The sequence below is a fragment of the Anopheles coluzzii genome, chromosome 2, assembly GCF_943734685.1.
Source record: "Anopheles coluzzii chromosome 2, AcolN3, whole genome shotgun sequence".
NCBI lineage: Eukaryota > Metazoa > Arthropoda > Insecta > Diptera > Culicidae > Anopheles > Anopheles coluzzii.
In genome coordinates, this window is record NC_064670.1 from 105,584,432 (window position 1) to 105,607,233 (window position 22,802).

At 45.3% G+C, this 22,802-nt stretch overlaps 2 protein-coding genes across 2 annotated transcripts; both read right to left on the bottom strand.

Moving 5' to 3' along the window:
* Nucleotides 1-1,828: 1,828 nt before the first annotated feature.
* On the bottom strand, nt 1,829-2,812 carry LOC120961312 (uncharacterized). The gene has a single exon (XM_040385014.2). The coding sequence runs from the start codon at nt 2,810-2,812 to the stop codon at nt 1,829-1,831; it is 984 nt and encodes a 327-aa protein (XP_040240948.2).
* An 11,181-nt stretch (nt 2,813-13,993) lies between these two features.
* LOC120948592 (arrestin homolog) lies at nt 13,994-18,100 on the bottom strand. The gene is made up of 4 exons (XM_040365112.2): nt 17,655-18,100; nt 16,487-17,038; nt 16,063-16,396; nt 13,994-15,978 (listed from the first exon to the last, which is right to left on the bottom strand). The coding sequence occupies exons 1-4, from the start codon at nt 17,817-17,819 to the stop codon at nt 15,833-15,835; spliced, it is 1,197 nt and encodes a 398-aa protein (XP_040221046.2). The 5' UTR covers nt 17,820-18,100; the 3' UTR covers nt 13,994-15,832.
* Nucleotides 18,101-22,802: the final 4,702 nt, after the last annotated feature.

The window sequence follows — 22,802 nt, forward strand, 5'->3', positions numbered from 1 at the left end:
CAGGTGATGCGTTTACAATTTCGATCCGTGAGAGTAGGTCGGCGGTTATGTTTTCTTCTCCCGATACGTGGCGAATGTCGGTGGAGAATTGTCCAATGAAGTCGAGTTGTCTGGCTCGACGCGGCGAGGAGCTGTCAAGAGTCTGGCGAAAAGCGAAAGATAAAGGTTTGTGGTCCGTGTAGATGCAGAATTCACGACCCTCTAACTGATACCGAAAGTGTCGTACAGCCAGATAAATAGCGGTCAACTCGCGGTCGTATGTGGAGTAGTTGAGCTGTGCCTTCTCAAACTTTTTGGAGAAAAATCCTAAGGGCTGAAGTTGGCCGTCGATACGTTGGTGGAGAACGGCTCCAGCGGCGAAGTCGGATGCGTCTGTCCAGAGTGACAACTCTGCGTTTAAGGCAGGGTGAGCTAAAAGCGCGGCTTGTTGTAGCTGCTCTTTACATCGGTCGAATGCTTCGCTAGATTCGGGCGTCCACTTTAGCGGTGTCTTGTCCTTCTTCTTGTTCCCCGGTGTCATCTCAAGTAGGATGCTTTGTGTCGTCAGAGCATGGGGCAAGAAGCGTCGATAATAATTGATCATCGCGAGGAATTTCTTCAGCTCCATTATCGTCGCTGGTTTACTCAACTCGCTGATCGCTCGTACCCGTTCTGGGAGAGGACGTATTCCTTCTGCGTTGACCAAGTGGCCAAGAAAGGCAATTTCTCTTCGGTTGAATTCGCATTTGGCCGGATTGATGGCCAGGTGGTGTTGTTCGAGACGCTGGAACAGCTGGCGCAGGTGTTCGTGGTGTTCTTCCTCTGACGACGAGGCGACAATCATATCGTCTATGTATGGGAACACGAAGTCGAGACCTCGGAGGACATCGTGAATGAGTCGCTGAAAAGTCTGCGCAGCGTTTCGTAGGCCGAAGGGCATCGTGGTGAACTCGAACAATCCGAAGGGAGTTGTGATCGCCGTCTTCGGTATATCTTCGGGATGTATCGGGATTTGGTGATAAGCCTTGTGCAGGTCAACCTTAGAAAATATGGTTTTTCCCTGCAAATGCATAGTAAAATCCTGCAAGAAAGGTAGTGGGTAACGGTCGGGAATTGTTTTCGCGTTGAGGGCCCTGTAGTCGCCACAGGGTCGCCACGTCCCGTCTGCTTTTTTCGTCATGTGCAGAGGACTGGCCCAGCTGCTGTTAGATGGTCGGCACACTCCTAGCTGTACGAGAGACTCGAACTCGGCGCGAGCTGCAGCATATTTTTCGGGGGACAACCTACGCGGACGGGCGAAGGTCGGTTGTCCAGTAGTCTCTATGCGGTGCGTGACGTCGGATTGCAGGAGCGTTCCGAGCGCGGTCCGTGCAGTCAACCCAGGGAATTCCCTCAACAAGGTGGCGATTGGCGAAGTCGAATCGCACACCTTTACGGTTGGCTCCCCAGGATGTAGATCAGGAACACCCGGCGTTCGTAAGTTGGTTAAGGCGTCTACGAGGCATTTGTCGCGCAAGTCCACTAAAAGGTGAAAATGCTGGAGGAAATCGGCTCCTATTATTGCGGTACCCACGTCTGCGATCACGAAGTTCCACAGAAAGGCGCGTCTAAGACCAAGATCCAACGTGTAGAGTGACTCTCCATACACTGGGATAGGCGTGCTGTTAGCGGCAAATAGTTTCATGGTCGATGGTTTGCAAGGAACGGAGCTGTGCTGTCGAGGTATTACGGAGACGTCGGCGCCGGTGTCGATAAGGAAGGGTTGGTTAGTTTTATAGTCTTTGATAATAAGGCGATGACTGGCCGATGATATCGAATCGACTAGAAGCTGGACGTCTCCCGCGTTCCGTCATGCAGAAGTAGTAGGAGTACCGTTATTTTGAGGACGGCTGTTAAACGAGCACGGAGCGCGGCAGTTACGCGCTTGCTGTCCGTATCGGTCGTGGTAGAAACAATAGCCATTAGTGTTAGGATTAGTAGCCTGGTTCGTGTTGCGATTGCGAGAGCGTGAGCGGGCCCGTGAGCGTTCACGAGCTTGGTTCTGGTTCATTAGAGTTTCTAAGCGTTGACTCAGCTCGGCTACCTGTCGTGAAAGGTGGTTGACCTCCTCATTCCGCACCTCGGCGATGGTTTGGTACGGACCGGAGCGATTGTACAAGGCGAAAGAGTCGACCACTGAATCGGCTACCTTAACTTTCTCGTCGGCGTTTTGAGAGGACGCGATCACGGCGGACTGAACGTAGGGCGGCAGCCGACCGATCCAAAGATCGATCAACATGGAGTCGGTCATTGCACCGTTTGCTGTTCGCCGCATCTCGGCTAGCAGTTGAGAAGGCTTACGGTCGCCGAGGCTCATTTCGGATAGCAAACGGTGTAGGCGGCTTCGCTGAGACTCTTCGAAATGTTGTATGATGGCCTTCTTCGCGGATTCGTAGCGGTCGGTATTTGGTACGCTGTCGAGAATGGGACGCAACTCGGGAAGAATTCGCGTAGGGATCTGTGTTTTCAGGATGTTAAAACGTCTAACATGATGGTGCGGAGAAATATTCCAGGCGTCGAACCAGTTCTCCAAGGCGTAGAAGAACGTATGGATGTCAGCAGTATCCAATTCGGGCGGCTTGAGACGCATGGCGTTCACGGTCTCGACTTGGAACTCCGGAAGGTCGGTAGAGGCGTCACGAGCGAGAGGAGTCATATCGATTAAGTATGGACTCGGTGTGGGGAGTCCAGCTGCGGGGCTGGCGACCACCGCAGGACTGTCGGCCACTGCAGGGCTGATGGCAACTGCAGGGCTGGCGACCGGCGCTGCACCTTGTTGCGGGCTGCGCTGCATCTTTCCGCGTCGGGGTTAGTAGTGAATAAAAAGGGTGGATCTTACCTTAATTGTTCACGTAACCAGGGTGTCGTCGTTGCGGTCGATCGGTATGAAAACGCTTCAGAAGCCGCGTGCGTCGTCTTCCTTCTCGGGTGGAGAAAATGTCGTTTCCTCACTTGCGATGAAATGGTGCACAGAAAATGGCGGCGTCGTTCTTCTTGTCAGCTGGATCCAAGCGGGTTCGCCTTCGAGCGAAAAAATCGTGATAGCGGCGATGTGTCACTACTGCTACGGCTGGATAATTTGCGTGCGCAACTCGACGTTGGTGTCTTCCTTCTTGATCGCACCCTTAGATGGAAGCACACACAAACGGAAAATTCCCAGTAGCACGAGGTGTAGAAACAGCTTGCGAGGCGGTGATCGGCGTCGAGGAGACCACCAGCGGAGATTGTCGTCGATCCGCTTCCAGGAATTGCGTCGATTGCGTCAGCCGTCGAAAGCTCGATGGAAAATTTCTGCTGCGCCGATGATGGTGTGTGTGCGCTTGTCTCGCTTCGAGGCGGCGCGCGTGTGTGCGGGGGGTTCTTTTGTTCGCTGAATGCAGGAACGCTCCGTGTAGCTACGGGCGCACTAACACGGCGTTGCTGCGTTTTTTCGTCGGCCCGCACTCAACGTCCTGTGAATGATGAAAGGGCGCTCGTTGCACACTTTACAGGGAAAGGGGGGGGGAGGCCAGCTGCGTTGCCGGTACCTCTAACGCTGGTAGCACTCCCGGTCGTAGGCACACACACACACGTTGTCTTCTCTGCGTCGATCTCCGCTGCCGGTGGCACGTTTTAACACGTTCAACGCGGTACAAGTTTGCGATGCGTAGTACACACACACACTCACGTACGAATTCGCGGCGTCGGTTGCGGATCACGTCGGGGTCACCAGTTTTAGGGGCGCCACAAAAGTGGTCCCTAATTTTTTAAAGAGATACGCAACACGCTTTGCGAACTACGTTTTGGAAGAATTCGATTTATTTTTTTCTTTTAAGCCGCGGAACGGTGAGTTCGGGAGAGACGCGAAAATTAGTGTTGTTCGTTCGAGAGTTGCCGGAGAAGAAGTGTGTTGGGTAAGCCGGACGGATATGCGCGTGTCGGTGTTGAAACGTTTAGGACGAGAGAGAGCGTGTATGGAGCAAGCCACCGTTTTTATAGCTGCGGTGCAGCATGCTACCACTGTTTGTCCTGCTCTAGCTTTGTGTGCAGTCCCTGCCTAACTAGCCCGTTAAACATTTTCTGTCGGTAGTTCTAGGTGTGCGCACCAGATGGAGCTCTGGTCGCTACAAGCTTTTATAGTAATGGGATAATTTATACACTGATATTGAGATCAAGTCATACGTTTAACAAAGCTTATATTAATTCAGCATACTTTTAGGACGTAAACGAGACGAATTTGAATATAAATGATCAAAATGTTTACTGAAACGCTTTGTTGGGATAGATAACACTACAGATTGTTCCTGAGATACGTCATTAATGTAGACCGAGAAGAAACTGCGATTCTTGAATTGTCCCGTAAGCTGAATTTTACAGTTTCCTACCATAATAGTACCAATTTTCGTGTAAATTTTCTTGAAGTGATACGTTTTAGCCACTAAATAGATTATTTGAGAAGATTATGGGAAATAATTATTTCAATTTTGAACCTTATTGAATTGAATGATTAACAAAATTCGACAAATAGATACATTTGACATTTGATAGATCAAGCCGAAACAATTTACTCTAACAACTATTTAATTTAGAAGCCCGCCTAACTCAGGGATTTACTGTATAAAGTATAAGATTGTAAATGTTTATAAGATCGTTTGACATTTCATTCAATTGTAAATTGTCATGTCACAGTCAATTGTAAATTGTTATGCTAGCCATTTCATGTATTTTATTTACTTTTTACAGTCTACAGTAAGCCAGAACCTGAGACAGGAGCGTACGAAAAAAAAAAGAATTTTATCAATCACTTATATTATTTAACATCTGTTTGGTTGCTCTAATGTTTACAACATTGCCTCATTTTTATGTCACTTTGAATTACAATTTTCCCAACGCAATCTGAACGTATCATTCGATTTATGATGCATTTACACCTCACGCTACTTCCTTCCAGTCAGCTTCACTCTCACCTCACTGTGGCGTTCGTAGGTTTTACGCTTCCTTAATTGAATGCCGGCACAGCTGTATCTGTGCAATAAAAATCACGTTCCGCTCCGACTCCGAATCGCCCGATCGCCGGACCAGCATTGCCACCGTCCCGCATGTATGCAGCATGTATGCAAATGAGCTGCACAAATAACTCGTTTCCGTGAGCCGGCCAAATCACACCGTTTCCCACGGCAGCGGCTCAGCTCGGACAGCTCGCGGTAAAAGGGATAGCCCAGTGATACCTCTGTCTTCGTCCATAGCTGATGTACACACAAAAGGGAAGAAATAACACATACACACACACAGAAAAAAACACAAACACCCAAATCCAAGATGTCCCAAGTGGTCGAAAAGTAGCCAGTCCAGTTTTCCACCCCAGCCGATTTTTTTGGGTTGCATTTTCCGCGCCACCCAGAAGACCGGTTTGGACAGACGAGTACCCGTCCGCCCGGGGGCCTTCCTCATCCTTTGCGCAGCGCCGTACGGGACAGTTCCATTCGACCATCCCGTCTCGGACTGGGCTGAAAGGGGGACAAGGGAAACGAGAGGCGGGTAAAATTTGGTGGCCCGAAACTTGAAAGGTCATCAACGAATTTTCGGTACCGAGCTGGGCAGGAAAGGGTTGTAAAAGGGAAAAACACTGACGAGCAAATTTACGCGAGCCCGGTTGCGTTTGTGACGCTTTGAATAGAGCAAGGGATTATAGATCGTCCGTCGGAACGCAAAGGGGAGGACAGTGCGGCCGGTTTGGGACGGATCCTAAGGCTAAAGCTAAGACAGAATAAACATTTGTTTTGATTTGATTATCAAGAGCAATCTTTAATTGCAAGCGTTTTTCATATTTTTTGGTCGAATGTAGTTATTGTATGGGACTTATTTCTTAATTTCAACAAACAAGTTATTTAACAAATCTTACATTTTGATTTTTGTTTAAAATAAATGTTGAACTGAAAAAGTATTAATGTTTTCTGTATGTTTATTTAAAGGAGAAAAAAATCTAACAATAAACTATGAAAGATGATAAGTAACAATAATGTATGTAAAAAAGGATTTTTTTACATACATAATGTATGTAAAAAAGGAATAAGTCAAAATAATTAAGGGCTGATAGACTAATAACAACAATAGTAATTTAATGAAAACAAAATGAAACAAATTTATGTTGAAAAAGAACCAAAAACGACAACGCAAGCGGATCAAATGAGACAATAAACAAGCAAAAGAAAATAGAAATTCGAAGGCATAATTGAATAGCAACACGAAGAAAATATAGAAAAAGAAAGGAGAATAAAAGAAAGAAAGAATGTAAAGAAATAACTATAACATTTATCACATATACACATTTTTCATTCAAGCATAAGTGCTAGGAATTTGCAGCAATGCTGGAAAGTTTCTCACAATTGAAGACAACAATACTAGCTTAACGGGACCAGACTTTGCCTTTACTACAATCGAGCTCAAGTTTGGGACGTTTTTTTTTCTCTCTCTCCAAACAGTAGCGCCCAACTTGACACCCGCCCAGGACAATGTCCAAACCGGTTTATTTCCCACCAGAACAAGCGAACCCACGGTCACGAAAATTTTCTCATCACCAAAGGGTCACTTGGTTCGTTTGCCAAGTAACGGGGCAACGGTTAGAAGATGATATATTAAGATAAAACCCTCATGGATTCGCCAATCATTCCCCGGCCCCGGCCGCCTCACGACTTTACTTCCCAGGGAAAAGCGAATCCTGTCTCTGCCCGGGCCCTCCAGCCAAATCCCGATACGGGTCAACCCGGGCCGCGGCCCACCGAATGCGGGTTAGCGTGTGTGTGTGTGTGAACATTTGTGCCCTGGACAGCAATCCGATGGTCGGTACGAATCGAAACCGGTTTGACCGGTCCTGGCACTGGACCCTTCACCGCATACACCGCACATACCGATGCAAGGACCCTCTTGGCGCATCACTGCGGATGACCAGAACAGTGCGTTCGCTCACACTCAAAAGGATAACAACAGGCGAAAGGACCAGGGGCATCGGACACATCGAGCAGACGGGGAACCCTTTTTCCCGTATCAACAGGTAGACTTTGCTCAAAAGGACTCGTGCAAAAGGGGTTCACGAAGAAGCTAGTGAAGGGTGCGCGAGTGTCAGCTCTGCTTTGCATACTGGCAACAATTGGCTTCGGGGGCTTTCTTTTTTTTTTTTTTTTTTGTTAGGTAAGAAGGATTAACGAAGCGAGCGTCCGATGTCATTGCGTTCACATGCAATTGCCGAATCCGATGAGAACGTGACGGAATTCGAGATCCGTCCGAGATGGTCATGCGTGCATTTGCATGACTGCCGTAAACGGTTGCGGAGTAGGGAAAAAAATGGGACGAGTTTAATGAGCGAAAAGTGAAAGAACGTAATTCGTGCGGAATTTATGGGAGAACAGATTACTGTTTGCTTTGTGCGGTGTTTGCGCAAATCGCTTTCGGTTGCGATGTTTGGTGTGTCGGTTGGGTGTAGTGATTTCATTCCGGGTGAAAAGTCGTTACTGATTTGTTACGATGAGAAACAAGTTTTGTGCTGCAATGTTGCTAAGTTTCAGAATAATTTAAGACGAGCTTAAATAGTAACAAGTTAATTTTTAGTTTAACAACGAAACAAGTTTATTCAATCAATACTCTTTATTGTGAGGGCAAATAAAATTAATATTTTCAATCAAAAAGCTAATAATAGAGCTACTCAAAAACGATCTTAGAATAGAAAAAGTAATATCTAGTCAATATAAACAATTGATAGAACTTATGAACAATATAACAATGATTCAAATTGATCTAGAGAAAAGTTGGTAAAATTTTGTAGAAATAAAACAAATACGCTAAAAGAAAAAATGTATATCGATGAAATCAACTAAAATCATAATAAATACAATAATAATTCAAACATGATCGAAAATACTGATTTCAACACTAATAGGACTAATTTGAGCTATAACTATAAATGCTAAGGACTAAAACTCAATTGCAGAAGAAGATGAAAAAAGGAGAAAAAATAAAGCTAAACAGAAAAGTCAATAAAAGAAGAAAAATTGAGAAAAAGAAAAAAAGGAAAAAAAAGATAAGGTTACAAAAGTAGTGAAGGAATTGAGAAAATAAGGCTACTGGAAAAGGAGATCTCAAAGTAATAAAGATAAAACTAATCATTAGCTCAAAAACAAGCTTTAGGCAAATTATTTGAAACTATTATGTTTCAAAATATGAAATCTACTAAATCGACAGAAAATATTTCGCAAGTCAAACATTTGTGTCGTGCATAGCCAGCAATGTTTTGAATACAAATTGAATTGCAAATATAATTTGATCATATCGAATGATTTTTCATCGTTTGGTAATGTTGAACTGAATCATAAAAGCATTGGTTTTTCTGTGGGACTCGATGTGTGATCTTACTTTATTTGCTGTTAAAATATTTATACAATAAGTAGTTACATATAGGTATGCGATTGCTTAACATTGCCAAGATAGTTTACACTAATTAGTGTCATATTTAGATAGTCATCGTTGATATTGCAGAATTTGCACCCTAATATACTGTATAATTGTAGTTACTGTTACTATTATAGTACTCATTATGTGCTGCATGCCGAAAAAAAATAATAGATTCCTCTTTGGAATTGTTATGGTTTGTGTCATTATAGTATAAACTATGCGCATTTAATGTCGTCATAGTAATGAGCTTAATAGATACTTGCACACCAGAGTAAACCAGAGTAAACACACTCACTACATTGTATGGTTAGGAATATATTGTTAGGGCTTATTGCACAAAGTTTGGCGAAACACTGTGAAGCTAAGTACAATACTGACTTCCAACACTTGCTTGCTTGCTTGCTTGCACGCCCTGTTACCTCATTACCTCAAGCACGTTACGCATTCTAAGAAGGAACATTTAGCCGCTGCTTCTGTTTTCCCCCACGCCAGGGACCATCGTTCGCGAGGCGAGCAGAGGAGCTCCACCAGCAAGGACAGCCGTCTGACGGGGTAAGTAAAATGGCGTAACTAAAATGGTGTTTTTTTTGTATAATAATACGAATGAAACATGTTTGTTTTGCTGTGTTTGTTCCGTTCCGGGATGGAATACGCTACTGGTGCTACTATAATATATTGCATTACACTGTGAAACGGTATCCTACTGTCTAAAAGTTACTGTGTTGCTTAAGCTACGACAAACACCGAAAGTTTAGCGTACTTCTACGCACAATTTGCTGCATTGTATCGATAAGGGATCCCTCTTTTGCTACCATTATGCCACCATCAAAACACTGAATGATTTTACAGCGACACAGCGAACGACACGACACGACAACGATACGGAACGGATAAACGGCACCATTTATGGCACCTTAACGCGCACGTAGTATATGTTCCAATCCTTCCCACCACACTTACACTTACACACTGTGCCACTCGGAGCACGTGTGGCAACGAGCTTCGCAAAGCATCCTTCCCGGACGGTCAGCAGCGCGCGACTAAAGGATGACCGATCGAACGGGCATCCCGAGCCGACCGTTCCGAGCCGGTCCATTCGGGTGGTGGTGGTCCAGCTTCAGCTGACCGATACGCTGCAGCAGCAGCTGCTGCTGCTCGGGGACTGCCGGTGGACGGCTGTTGCTTTCGAGCAGCCAGGTCCGACTGCACGCATGTTGTTGTGTTTGCGTTTACGCGCAAATCGCAGAGGGAAAAAATAGAAAGGGTTGACCACACAGGGAAAACCGGATTTGAGGAGGGCACCACTGGGTAGCAATTTGGTTCTAGCACTTACTCGGCACTGCCCGCTTCTAGCGACACAACTTTCAGTTTAACCGTTTTCCAGTGTGGACAGCCCATCCTGCTTGTGGATGTAAAAAGGAGAAGAAAAAACACGCGGACACAAAGTGCGCCGAAAAACGGTTATTTTTCTGTTTTTTTTTTTTGTATTTAGATTTGCTGAGGTATGGAAAAAAATATGTCCAGTTAAATAATTGTTAACGGTTGTTTTCGTATTTACCTGCAAACACAACACCCAGATAGGGTGTCCTCGTGCCAAACGCTCGGTCCTAACACACCAACACCAAGAAACTTCGCCGAAAAATGCGCCCAAACTCGCACACGTCCGCTAACGGTTGAAATCTTTGCATAAATAAAACCTGCCAAAAGCGGGCCCACCGTTCGTGGCCGGCCAGCGATGCTGGAAAATCCGTTTGGCCCGTCTTAGAAAACCAACGCACACAGCCACACACACACATGCACACGGAGCGTGGTCGGCGCTCTGTATACCGAAAGAGTACATGAAGTTTTCGCGCGTTCGTGCGTTTAAAAACGGGCGGCAAGAAGTCTCCCCTCCCCCCTTCTTGGGCGCAAAAAAGGCGAACCCTTTCGCATGCCCTTCCGGCCGTAGGCGTTTGCGCGGGTGCGCGATAGAGACGGTGCGCTTGTGCTTGGAAGGCAAGGCAGTCGCAAAAATTGGGCCCGAAAAATTGAGCCCAAGACGTCTTGCTGCGTTGTGTGGAGGGCGCTTGGCTGTGGTGGAGGTGGTGCGCACATGACAAAAATGGGGAGTTTTCTTATATCCTTTTCGAAACGGGTATGGTTGGGGTTATGTACGCCCCCAATAAAAACGTTAAAGGGGGAAAAGGCGCGTGTGGAAGAAAGTAAGAAAAAGAATTCACGCGAATTCGTTGTTAAGTAAATGTTGTATTCTAATTATGAATGCTTTTAAAAATATTAAATAAAATATTTAATTTAATTAAATAATTTAAAAAAAAATTGTGGTTATGCTACTTCTTCCTTGACACACGAAAAAAAATCCTTGTAACGGACTTTTTCCACGCTTTGCTCAAGAAATATCATCCCCAAAACGTACTCATATCCTTCATTTTCTTCCCGCGCCTTTACATACTCAACACGCATACGCTCGCACGCAAAAGACGCATAAGGATCTTCTTGGATGGAGCTTCTGCGTGTGTGTGTGCTTTTTTTCCTCAACGCCTTTCGCGCAACAAAATAAAATGCGCCGCGATTGGATGTACCGCACCCAATACGCACACGCAAACGCGCGTCGCGATAGTACAACCGTATCTACGCAAAGGTCCCCTTGTCTCAAGAAAGGAGGAAAAACTCACGCTCGCTATTACAACGCAGCCTGTGTGTGATGTGCGTACGAAAGAGAAGGAAAACAACATTAAATAATATGTGTTTGCCATATAAACACACACACACACAGTAGAAAAAACGAACCATCCTTTCTTCCATCCAAGGAAGCCTTTCTTTTCTTTCGCGCAAAAGAAGTTCGCGCAGCCACCGGAGGAAAGGCAGAAGAGAGAGAGAAAAAAAACACGCGCGCACACCGCGCGAAGCGTGTTTGGAAAAACTTCGGAAATCTTCGAAGAAAAATCACCCCTCCCTCCCTCTGTCTAAACGCGCGCAGCCTCGCTGCCCCAGCACACAGGGCCGCGGCCACGGCAAAGGAAAAGAGGCGGAGCTAAAGCACTTTTAGCACAAGCGCAAGCGATGGAAGGACCTTTCCTTGGAAGACGAAGACACCCGCCCGAAGACGTTCGCCGAGCGTTTCTTCGTGCTTCGTGTTTTAGTACAGACTGCTTCGAGCTCGAGTTGCTTTCGAACAAAGGGTAAAGGATGGTAAAGGGTAGGGTTTGGTGCATTTTTTTTAAAATAACGGGGCAGCGAGCGCTGTAAAGGGGACCTCCTTTTTACTCCTCAGCTTCTTTTAGAGGAGCGGCGTTTTCTTATACTACCACGGAGCCACCTCGTCTCAACGCCCGTCCCATCTAGGAAGGACGCAGTACATAAGCCTCAAACATCCAACGGAGCGAATGTGGGACTTTTAAAATTTAAAAGGATTTTCCCGCGAACCCGTTTCTGGGTTTGTCTTTCTCACTTGCTCCCTCACTGCCTTCCCCTTCCAACCCATAATCGGAAGCCGCACAGCGAATGCGTGAGTGCGTCCAGGTTTTTGGGATGGTAGTTTTAAAAGGACCTCTTGCCAGTCCGTACATGCGTGTCTGCGTGCCAGCCAAGTGAATGTCAGCGTTAGTGTTGAAGGAAAAAAAAAACACACGCACTTTAAATCACCCCATGCTTGCATAACGGCAGTCAGTCGGTGAACCAAACCGGTAGCCCCGTTCGCCGATGGAATGTGCGGGACCAGTCTGGTACGAGATTTACTCAAGTCAGCACAATAACCTCCAGCGGAAGACGGTTTGCGTTGCTACTGTCGTCGTCGTCTGCAACACGTGGTTGATTCGATTGATGACTTCCGGGAGCTTTACTAACCCCACACACACACTCAGGCTCAGACTGGACCGTTGGGCCCTGCAGCTTAACGGACACTGAGTATCCTTTTCCCGCCCCGCCGTAAGCAAGCACGTGAGTGGTTGCGTCTGTGCATGTGTGCCTGTGCAGAGTGTCCTGGCAGTTGGTTATCTGGCTGTGTTAGTGGAACGCTTTTAAAAGTGTGTGAAGTGAAAGTGGTCACTGCAGCGTTTCGGTCAGATCAATCCAACCCCGTCCGGCTGCCGAGGTCGAGGTCGAGGTCGGTGCCCTCCTCGAGCAAGCAACGACCGTTGCAAGTTTAAAGAGCTACACCGTTGACCATCGGTGCAGTTGGGTGTGTGTGCAGAAGAGGGTGAGGGTAAGTAAAGTTCTTAAACTGCTTGAAGTGTATTTTAAATGTGACATCGATTCGTTCGCAATGTACTGTCATGTGTTCATGCATGCGTTTTTTTATACATTGAGTGTTTTCTTTTAGATACTTTAAGTTAACTCCTTTTCTTGGAGGTGGTGTAATAACATGAGTTTTTCTTTTAGTGTTGTTGCAATTCCATTTTTTCTTTTTAAATGTTAAAATCATCTCATGCTTTTACGCTTTTCGTTTTCATTTTACTGTTGATTTTAGCAATTTTACTCATTTGAGGAAATAATTTAGAGTTCGCTCAAGCAGAAAACTATACTTTTACGATAGCTTTTATCTATTATTTCCATTTCTATCTTGTTTTGACAAATTGTTCTATGATCTTTGAATATCTGAAATTATGATTATTTGGTTAGCAAATGATGTTCTCTATTATTCTTGTTGTTTTCGTATTCGTAGTTGTTTTTGTTGGTGCAGTTTTGATATTTTTACTTTTTGTGCAATATTGTGACAATTCCTATTCGAAAGTTATTTATATTTTGCAATAAGCAACAGTTTTACTGTTGGTTTCTAACTGTTTAACAGTGGTTACTGTTTTATATAATTTTTTGTTATGTTTTATTCTATTTTTTTGTGTTTTTATACATTGCCTTTTCATTTGGCTGTATTTGTTCATGCTTCTTCATACACTGATGGCTTACTTTTGACAATAATTAATGCTTTTATGTACAGTTTGGGCTTTTTTAATGTAATAACTTTGTAAACTTGTACTGTTGACACATTGTTTTAAAATACAAAACAAAATTTGGAGTTATTTTGCATTATTCTCTTCTGATTTGGTTTCTGGCCTTTTGCAAACAGGAGAAAAATAAACCTGAAAATGTGTTTTTAGCACAATATCTGTTGAAATATGATTCCTGCTTCTAAGAATTTTCCTTTATTATGATAGTCAAATAACAATGTAAACTGTTTCAAAATTTAAAATTTCAAATCCCGATAGTACACACATCAACTCGTTGCGTTAAATGCATTATCACATCCTTGAATATCACGCTCGTTGCAGTATATTGGTCTCTAGAAACAGAAAACGGTCCATCCAAATCCTTCCCCTATCTTCCAGCAAAAAGGGAATACATTCTAATTGAGCAAATACCGGTGCATTCGTATACATATCTTTACAAAGAGTTAGGGTAAGGGTTGCTTTTTTTTCTTTTCTTCCATCAACCAGTTATTTCTTTCCCCCTCTACTACCTGTGGACCGTTGGCCGAAAGCCTCCCGACCAAACGCAAAAAAAGAAACCTGAAAAAACAGTACAAATTGGAACAAATAAAAACAAATTCAATAGTTGCTGGTTTGTTTGTAAGTTAGTTTTTTTTTTTGGTTGCTCAGCATTTTTTCTCCAATTACAATAATAACATAGCCAAATTAGATTTATACAAAATAAACACAGCTACTAACAGTCCACTGTACATCGCAAAACTCAAAACTGACTCTATGTGTTGCGTGACCTTTGGGTTTGTTTATGTACCAATAGGTCGTTGCATTGGTTTGAAATTGTGGGTTTTTTTTCTCTATTTTCCAATTAATTTGGTTTAATTTTATTGATTATAAAGTTTCCCTTCTGCTCTGTTCCTATTGCATTTGCAGGTAATAATATAGCATGGTTTCTTTAGATAAGAAAAACCCCCATTTTGCATGAACAAGCTTATGTCAACCAATCGAACACAATCTGAAACAATAATTGACTCGCAGTAAGGAGCGCTGAACGAGTTGGGGTGAATGAATCGGAAGTGAAAACGGTACCGGGAAAAGGACATCTTCATGTCCACTTCTCCGCACCGTTTTCCTTAGCTCTTCACTTCCCAACCGCATTCATTGCATTCATTGCTCGTGTGGTTTTGTTTTAATCTTCTTGTCTGTTTTTTCCCCTCTGCGCTTGTTGCTTCTAGCTTCCATATGCCTAAATTGTCTGCTCGTTTCCCTTAAATTGCCTGCTCCAATTGCTGTCTCACCACGAAAAACAAAACAGAAACATAAAACGTCTTACACTCTAAGGCTGCTGTCGCCAGCGGTTCGGATGTGGCCGGTTTTCACCATAGCCAAACCGGGGAAAAGCGTCCACGTACGAACCGGAGCTGCACTAGATTATCGTCGATTTCGTTCACTTCTGGTGTTTGCTTGGGTTTTTGGGCTTGGTTCTTGTGTATGATATTTTTTTTGTTCGTTTTTAAACATTTTTCGATTTAAGTTGCTCTTCGATTGATCGATTAATTGCTGCACGTTACTCATGTGCGTGTTCTTCGAGGGAGGATTGTAACCATCGCACCCCCAGTTGGGGATTCTGCATTCCCAAGGGAGTTGCTGGTTCGCGTTGCCCTTCCTCTTGACTGCGCAGTCGTTGATGTTCTGGTTTTCTTCTCGGGAACTTCTCGGCACAGTTTCTCCGGCAGGGAATTAATCGATGAATCAAATTTGTTGTCTATTTGGTGTTGACCATTTCATAATCGTTAGTTTGCTTGTTGTGATTTTAGGAAGGGGGTTTTGGCTTCGTTAGTCGTTTGTTTGTTTTTTGGCGGAGGCTACCATTAACACTCCTCATTTTCATGTCGTTTTTCTCTCGTTACTTCATATATCGTTATAGTTTTTGGGGGAGCACTTATAGGGTAGGTTGTTCCTTCACTAGATAGGTTTTTTTCTCTACTGCTTCTTCTTCTTGCTGTTTCCTTATCGCGCGCTCGTTCGTTGCTTAGCGGCGCCGTGTTGTTTTTGCGATTAATAATTTAAATAGCATCATCAGTGTTATCACATTGGGCATTGTTACGTGTGGTTACGGCTGGGAAAGGCTGATGAGCGTCTCTCAGGTGACCACCACTCTAGCCGCTAGCCTAGACGAAGGGTCCCCCCGAGGGACACTCGTTCGTCCCCGCTCAGCCATCACACGCACGCTCGTACCGCTCCTGGGAGCATTAAAAGGGCATGAAAGAAAGCATACTTGGCGCGGAAAAGCATTGGGAGGATTTTTGGGGCGTGTGTGTTTTCTTCATGTTTGCGTTTGCTGCCTGCTCGGGTGCTCGGTGGAGGAAATGGAACAGAAGACATGGCATTTGCTGTCTTCTCTCCGGATTAAAGCCGTTCGCCCTTGGGGTGAAGGATGGTTGCAGGTGAATGCCGCATCAGGCGGGACAGGCTTACTCCGGCTCGTTCATCCGCAGGCGGGCAAAGTCTTCGAACACGATGTTGTCGTCATCGTCGGCGTAGTGCGAGTTCTCGTAACGGTGGCGCTCTATCGACTTCATCTTCTTCAGGGCGTTCACGCGCTCTCGCTCGACAGATCCTGATAATAAAGAAATAGGAAAAAAATATGCATTAGCACCATCTATTCGCTGAAGTGCGAAGATCGCTCCCTTACGACACTTACCAGGTGCTGGGTTCATCAGCTTGAACGGTACGTCCGTCTGGAGTTCACCGCCGAGCGTGCCACAGTTGAGCTTGACGCGCAGCGAGTACGAGATGACAATACCCATCGCATCCGACGGACACTTGCCCTCGCTGATCAGCGTGGACGAGGCCAGGTTGACGTCATCCTCCTTCAGGTGGCCGTCGAGCGCAATGCCCCGGCGGTCCTTGTTGCTGGAGGCGAGCGGGACCAGGAAGAACGATTTCGTGAAGCTCGCCCCGGGCGTGATCGGGCAACCCTCGCGCGTCTCCAGCGAGGCGATGTGCTTGCTGAACTGTGCATTCACCATCGTGACCTAGAATGCAGGAGGGAATGATTGGGAGTTAAATTAACCCGATCATCACATCTAGGTGCCCCCTCCCAGGAATGCTCCATCACTACTAACCTCACAGTGCTGCACAACGAAGCACTTGATGCTCTTGACAGTCTTGCGCGAGTTGTTCGTCACGACGATGTTGGCCGCAATCTTCTCGCCGTGGTAGTAGATCTCCCGATCGAGCGTTACCTCCAGGTTGATCTTGCCCTGCGAGAAGGTGAAGCCCTTGCTGACGAGCGACGAAGGAAGACGACGACCGCGGGACACCGGCGCGTACTGGAGCTTCTTGATCGTCAGCGTGACGGCGCTGCGCTTGTGGCCCTTGTCGCTCTCGTCCTCGCCGACGTGCGCCTTGATCGCGTACTCGACGCCGAGCGGTTTGCCCGTGTCGTCCTCACCGGCCTGCAGCGTCACCGAGCTCGGCGCCATGCTCGGGAAGTGGAAGGTGAACGGGAACGCGTTCGCGCCCAGCTTCTTTACCAGCCGCTCCTGCATCGGCGTCATCTCCATGTTGGCGTTCTCCATCGGGTAGATCTGTTCCTTGGTCAGCACCATCTCCTTGGAGAACTTCACGCCCATCACCTCATCCTCTTCCCGGCCATAGCGGTAGGTGGTGATGAGCTGCGGGGAGAGAGAGAGAAATGGAACATTGAAGTGGGTTGGAGAACAGTTACATGCTGAGAACTTGCAACTATGTTAGTAAAAGATAAGAATTAGGCTATTCTGAGACATCAAAGTTCTTCGAAAGAGTTTTCCAATGAGTTGGAGTTCATTAAAAACCTTTAATACCCTTGATATTAGCATTCATTTCAACTACATTATGACATCAGTTGTGTGTCCTTCTAGTACGTCACCTCACTAATTGGATTGTATTGAAACTAATCGGATGATATTCATCAAACGCTGTAACATTGTGGTTCAGCAATAGAACGATAATAGGTCCTGTGTATTGGCCGTCTGCACTATTATCTTCATAATATCCTCGAACCTTTCAAAGATCTGATAAATTCATAACATGGCAACATGAGTATTGGCTAATTAACGAAGATTTATTGTAATTCCAAGTTATCGATACTCTACTTCTGCTCCAGGCATTTGAGAGTTCATTCCAAATTGCACACATATTCACTCATCTAGTAAGTAGACACTCGAGAGAATCATATCTGTTCACTTAACAAGTTCTTAAAGACTTCCTGAACTGCAGTCATCGAGGATCGAGATCTTCCAGTAAACCAACCTGGCCGAAGACCTTGCGGCCTCGCAGGTACTCCTCGTCCAGCACGATAACGCCATCGATCGGGTCACAGTAGTCGGTGTGGTCGATGAAGTCACGCTTGCCGAGATAGACGGTCAGTTTGCCATTCGGGGCCGATTTTTTGAACACTTTCACTGCGACAACCATCACTGCGCGTTAGTTTGTGTCTTCGCAAACACAGAGCAAACAATCAGATAAAAACTTTCGAAATGTATCACGAGTATTCTCACACACGGTTGCTCACTCCCTGCTCAATTCACTCGCTTCGAGATTGGTCGAACAAAATTGCGTGTCTATTCTCCGGGGTCGTTCTACGGAGCGCTGTTTTCTTGCGTTTTTTCAATTGCTTGAACTACAAAGTTCTCAGCTAGTTTCGGGTATTGTATGGTTTGAAAGAACAACCAGAAGTGCGATCGAACGGTCGGCTGGTGGACAGTTTTATACCTTTTCACCGCCCGTGTGGCGGACCGTACACTGAAAACACCGAAAAGGTTTCCCGGACCATCCCCGTGCGGGCTTTTGCAGCGGGAAAATCGATCGACGCTTGCCCGATTGCCATTAACTGAATTAGGCTCGAGCTACTGCCACCGACGAGCTGCCAGGTGGTTGCGCCTGCATTACGGGGGAGGGACAAATAGTGTCAGCTAATTCATGCTCCTTGCGTCCCTTTCCCCGATGCCGTCCGTTCGCGTACGATGGTGCGATACGCAACAGCCTGGACGTAAGCAGGGGTACACGCGCAGAACGGTATACGAAATTACGATGCAACGGTCAACGGGCGTCGGCAGCGAACGTTAATCTTATTTCCCCGCGAAAACGCAAAAGGTCGTGACGTCACGCGTACGCTGTGGGGTGCGTGTTTAGGTCACGTTTGGCTGAGCACCGTGTGTTGCAGGAAAGAGCGAACGGGCAACACGGGCGTCATAAAGGATTAAGACGGGAAGGCGAATTTGCAAATCATAAAGATCGTATGATCTTGCACGGGCAAGCTACGGATCAGCAGCTCCTTTATGCAAGCTGTGGAAGATTTTGCACCTTCAGCTGACTAATGCTTTGCATAACGCAGGGGTTTTTAGCACCCAGTTGAGCAACAGTTTTGGACATTTGGAGAGTAGAAAAACGCTTGCTTATTTGTAAGGCTTCATTCCCCGCCGAGGGACAGCGGCTCACGTTGAGTCGTCAGTGGGAATGGGTGTTTGTTATTTTGTTTCGTTTGTGTGTGCATATAGTTTACGCTTCTATTAGCCCGATCCGTAATAAAGGACCTTTGCACTAAAATGCTACAAAATAAGTTCATCCTACGGCATGCCAGGCCAGCTCGAATGTCAAGGTTGGTGCTGGGCATGTTTTGCTTAGTGTTCCAGTTAGCTTTACTACTACTACTACTACTACCACCATTACTATAGGTGTAGGATAAATTAGGTATAGTGTGCGATGAAACCTTGATATCATTTTCATCGAATGCATGTAATTCCGATTAAATAACATGACCAGACGAGACTGTGATTACGACGCAACGAGGTTGTATAGGTAGAAGTTGTACATTTTGTAACAGACGATCCCCCAGATTAGGCTCTTAGCTATCGGGCAGTAAGGATTAAGCGTATCGTACTTCGAATTATGTAAAACGATGCTATTTCTGTGGCGAGTGAAAAGGGTAACGTTGTTTGATGCGTAAAAAGTTACATGATACTGAGGACAGTCTTGCTAATCGTGGACGTTCATTGTGGGTACGGTTAGCAAACAACAGGTTAACTTTGAGCAGTCGTTTAATACGACGTAGATGATGATGGTTAAGTTACCTTCGTTCACGTCTACTTCAATGGTCATATCTTCTATTGAATAGAATTCTTCTAATGTAGAGTTGAACTAATAACTTGTAGTTGCTTATATTTGCCGCTAAGCCAACCAGTAAGATCCTTCGAGGAATGCGTGCTGGGATGGCAATAGACAGTATTGGTATTCTGTAAGACTTTGAATCTCCTGTAGTCTCACAATAAACGTTAAATGTAAAACTACTCAAAATATAGTACCCCGCGAGAATTATTGTCCATTATAAACGCTTTAGTAATTGTTTTACAAATAATTTGTGGGTTTGTACACTTATTATACAAATAATTTTGCAATATCAGGAAACATACAGCTGTACTAGGTGATCTACCAGGAATGGTGACAATTATCGCTCATTGAGTCCCATACATTGCAATTGGAAGTTTGGAGTCAACCAAACATTATTGAAGAGCAAACACAAAATCATCGTAATTTGACTCTGTGCTTGACGAGCAGTAGAATGATGCCAGATTTGAACACATAACGAGCGTGTTGTTTGGAACGATTTGATGACGTTCCGGGATGTAGAATTGCATTCTTGCCTTTGGACACTAAACACAACCTAGTGATGGAATGAATAAACTTGAAGAAATGATAAAATGAAGATATTATTTAAATAACTAAAATCATTGATGCAACATATGAACATCAATCGAAGAATTTAACAATTGAAATTGTTTGCACAATCACAATTAAGGTACAATTACAATTACAATTACAATTGCACAATTACCTCACGATCCTTACCTCACAATATTGCCTTCAACACCAATTAAATTATTTAAAAAAAAAAACAAAAACAAAAAACTATCCAGTTAATCAGCCAGATTCTAATAAACTCCCATCCGATGCCAAAGAAATCTTGCAAACGAATTCCTCCACGAGAGGGCTGCATTCCAAACGTTTCCATCCAACAAATTGATAGGGAAACTCTCCCCAGTAAAAACTGGCGCTCTTAAACAACGGCCCGCAAATGTATGTAAAAGAAATAATCTTTTCATCTAGCGATTGTTGGTTGCCATTTGCGTCCTTGCGTCGTCGGCCGTTTTTTGCACCGACCCCTTGCTGTGAACCCTTTGCAGCAAGCCCTCCCCGGTCAGTCAGTCCGCAGCGATGGTGCTGCCACATATTAAGGTGCCACCGCTGCATCCGGGTAATGATGAAGAATTCGTGCAATCGTGGAAAGAAAATCGATAACACGCCGTTGGGTAGGAATTGCAAACGCAACCCACCTTGAAATGGTCGGAATGGAGCGGAAGCCTTCATCTTGTGATGCCTGTGATGATGCCTTTTTCCACCAAACCGGCGATGCCGAGCATGATGCAAGGACAATCGAGCGTTGTGGTGAGTATAGCATTGCCCAGGGATTATGCTGTAGTGTCGCAGCTTTAATGGGAAGACTCGTTGCATGTTGCATTTCTTGCGGTTTTGCTCCCTTTCTTTCTGCATACTGCATTCTTGGTCCCTTTCTCTCTTCTACGCACCGTTTTGCACTTCCGGGTGGAGACGCCTTGCAGTCGGTACAGTTTGGCAACGTTGCCTCCCCCTATTCCTTGGAAGACGAATTCCACGCGGGAGGATGGGGAAATAAATTCACCACCCATCCACCCACGCGGGGCAGGGGTTGCATATATTGCTGACCTCTCCACCTGGGTGGGTGGTTTCGGAGGGAGATCTCTTACATCAACCCTCCCAATTCGCCTCCCCTCGTTGGTTAGGGTGGAATGGCTCGATGGCCTTGCGTGAATGTCTCCACGCACCAGCCGGACCAGTGGACGTCTGGAAGGCGTTCGTGGTGGTTGGCCTTTTCGATAGCCTCGAGCTCGCAGGTGCTTTTGGTGCTGTTTCTTCCCCTGTGTGTGGTTCTGTTACTCCGTGTGTGTGTGTGCGTGTTAGTGTACAGTGAATATCCTTGCTACAGAGTGCGGTTGCTAAGTGTGCTTGATTGGTGCAGCTTCTTCGCACGACTTCTGCTGCGTGTTTAATCGAACCAAATCCACTAGCGCTAGAGCTGTTTGTATGATCAATTCCATAATATAATATTCTCAACAAACAAACAAACAATCTTAACCAAAAACTAAAGACCGTAAAAGGAAATCAATCTGTTTCACTTTGTTTGCAATACAAAAAAAAGGGTATGGCTCGTTGTTTTCTAGGTTGCAGGCCTGGTTTGAAGTCTAAAGAGTATATAGAGTTAAAAAGCAAAGGCCTCAGTATAGCAATACCAATGCAAACACTAACCATGGTAAGCACAACGTATCGGACTAGTTTCGCAAATGCTTTTTTTTTGTAAACTTTGTTAAGTGAACCTATATTTGTCATCGCAATTGTTGCGCCTTTTGAACTGAATTTCTCGCTGACTTTCCAATTACTCCATAAGACTGGAAACACTTTAGCAATACAACATTCACACACTGAAACATCAGCACAACACGCAAGCTGGTGCGTATGGAATATAGTTGAACAGTGCTTCGTTTCGTCCTCCCATTTTCTATCCGTACGACATCTTACCGTGATGCCAAATGAGGCGTTGTTTTATTTACTATTTTTTTAAAATTATTTTCGTTCTTCCCTCGAGACCTAGTTTGCCTTCACTAAACACAGTTCTTGCATACACACACACACACACATTGAGCTACAATTACCCTTTTGCATCAGCGTCTGTCTACCAACCGATCGGCGTTCTTCACTTCCCTTCGTTTGTGTTGATCCTTTTTCTGGAGGGAGGAACAACTTTTCGCCAAAAATAATGCAAAATTTGCTCTTCGCATCTTTCAACTTTTGCTCTATACACACACACACAAACACACGGAAAACTACACTAACCACGAGACACTTTAACTTCTGCCGACCTTTCCCAAGTGTGGGACGCTTGTACGAGTCGCACCGACGACCCCGGCATTGCTGCTGGATGCCATATTTAAATCACAAGCCCCATTTGCTTTTACGCATTTGATGCTGCGGCGGTGCATCTTGCAAGGCAGAAGCAAGGGTTATGTTTTTTTCTTTTTTTTTTTGGTACAATTTTTGCACTGTTTAGATGCGTCCCGCTTTGGGCATACACACACTCACACCAAAAAAAGAACCTAAATTTTCTAATAATACCTTTAGCGGCGTGCACACAGCGTCTGGCCGCGGATGGGTTGGCAGGAGTCCGCACCGTAGCGTCACGACACACTGGCTGACGCCGTGCGGGAAAATGCGGGAAAATTATGCTACACTAGTGGTGTGGCGTTGTTGTGGGCCGGAGAAGGGTGGGCCGGTGCTGTTCTGTAGGGGGAAAAAGGGAGCAGTGATGCT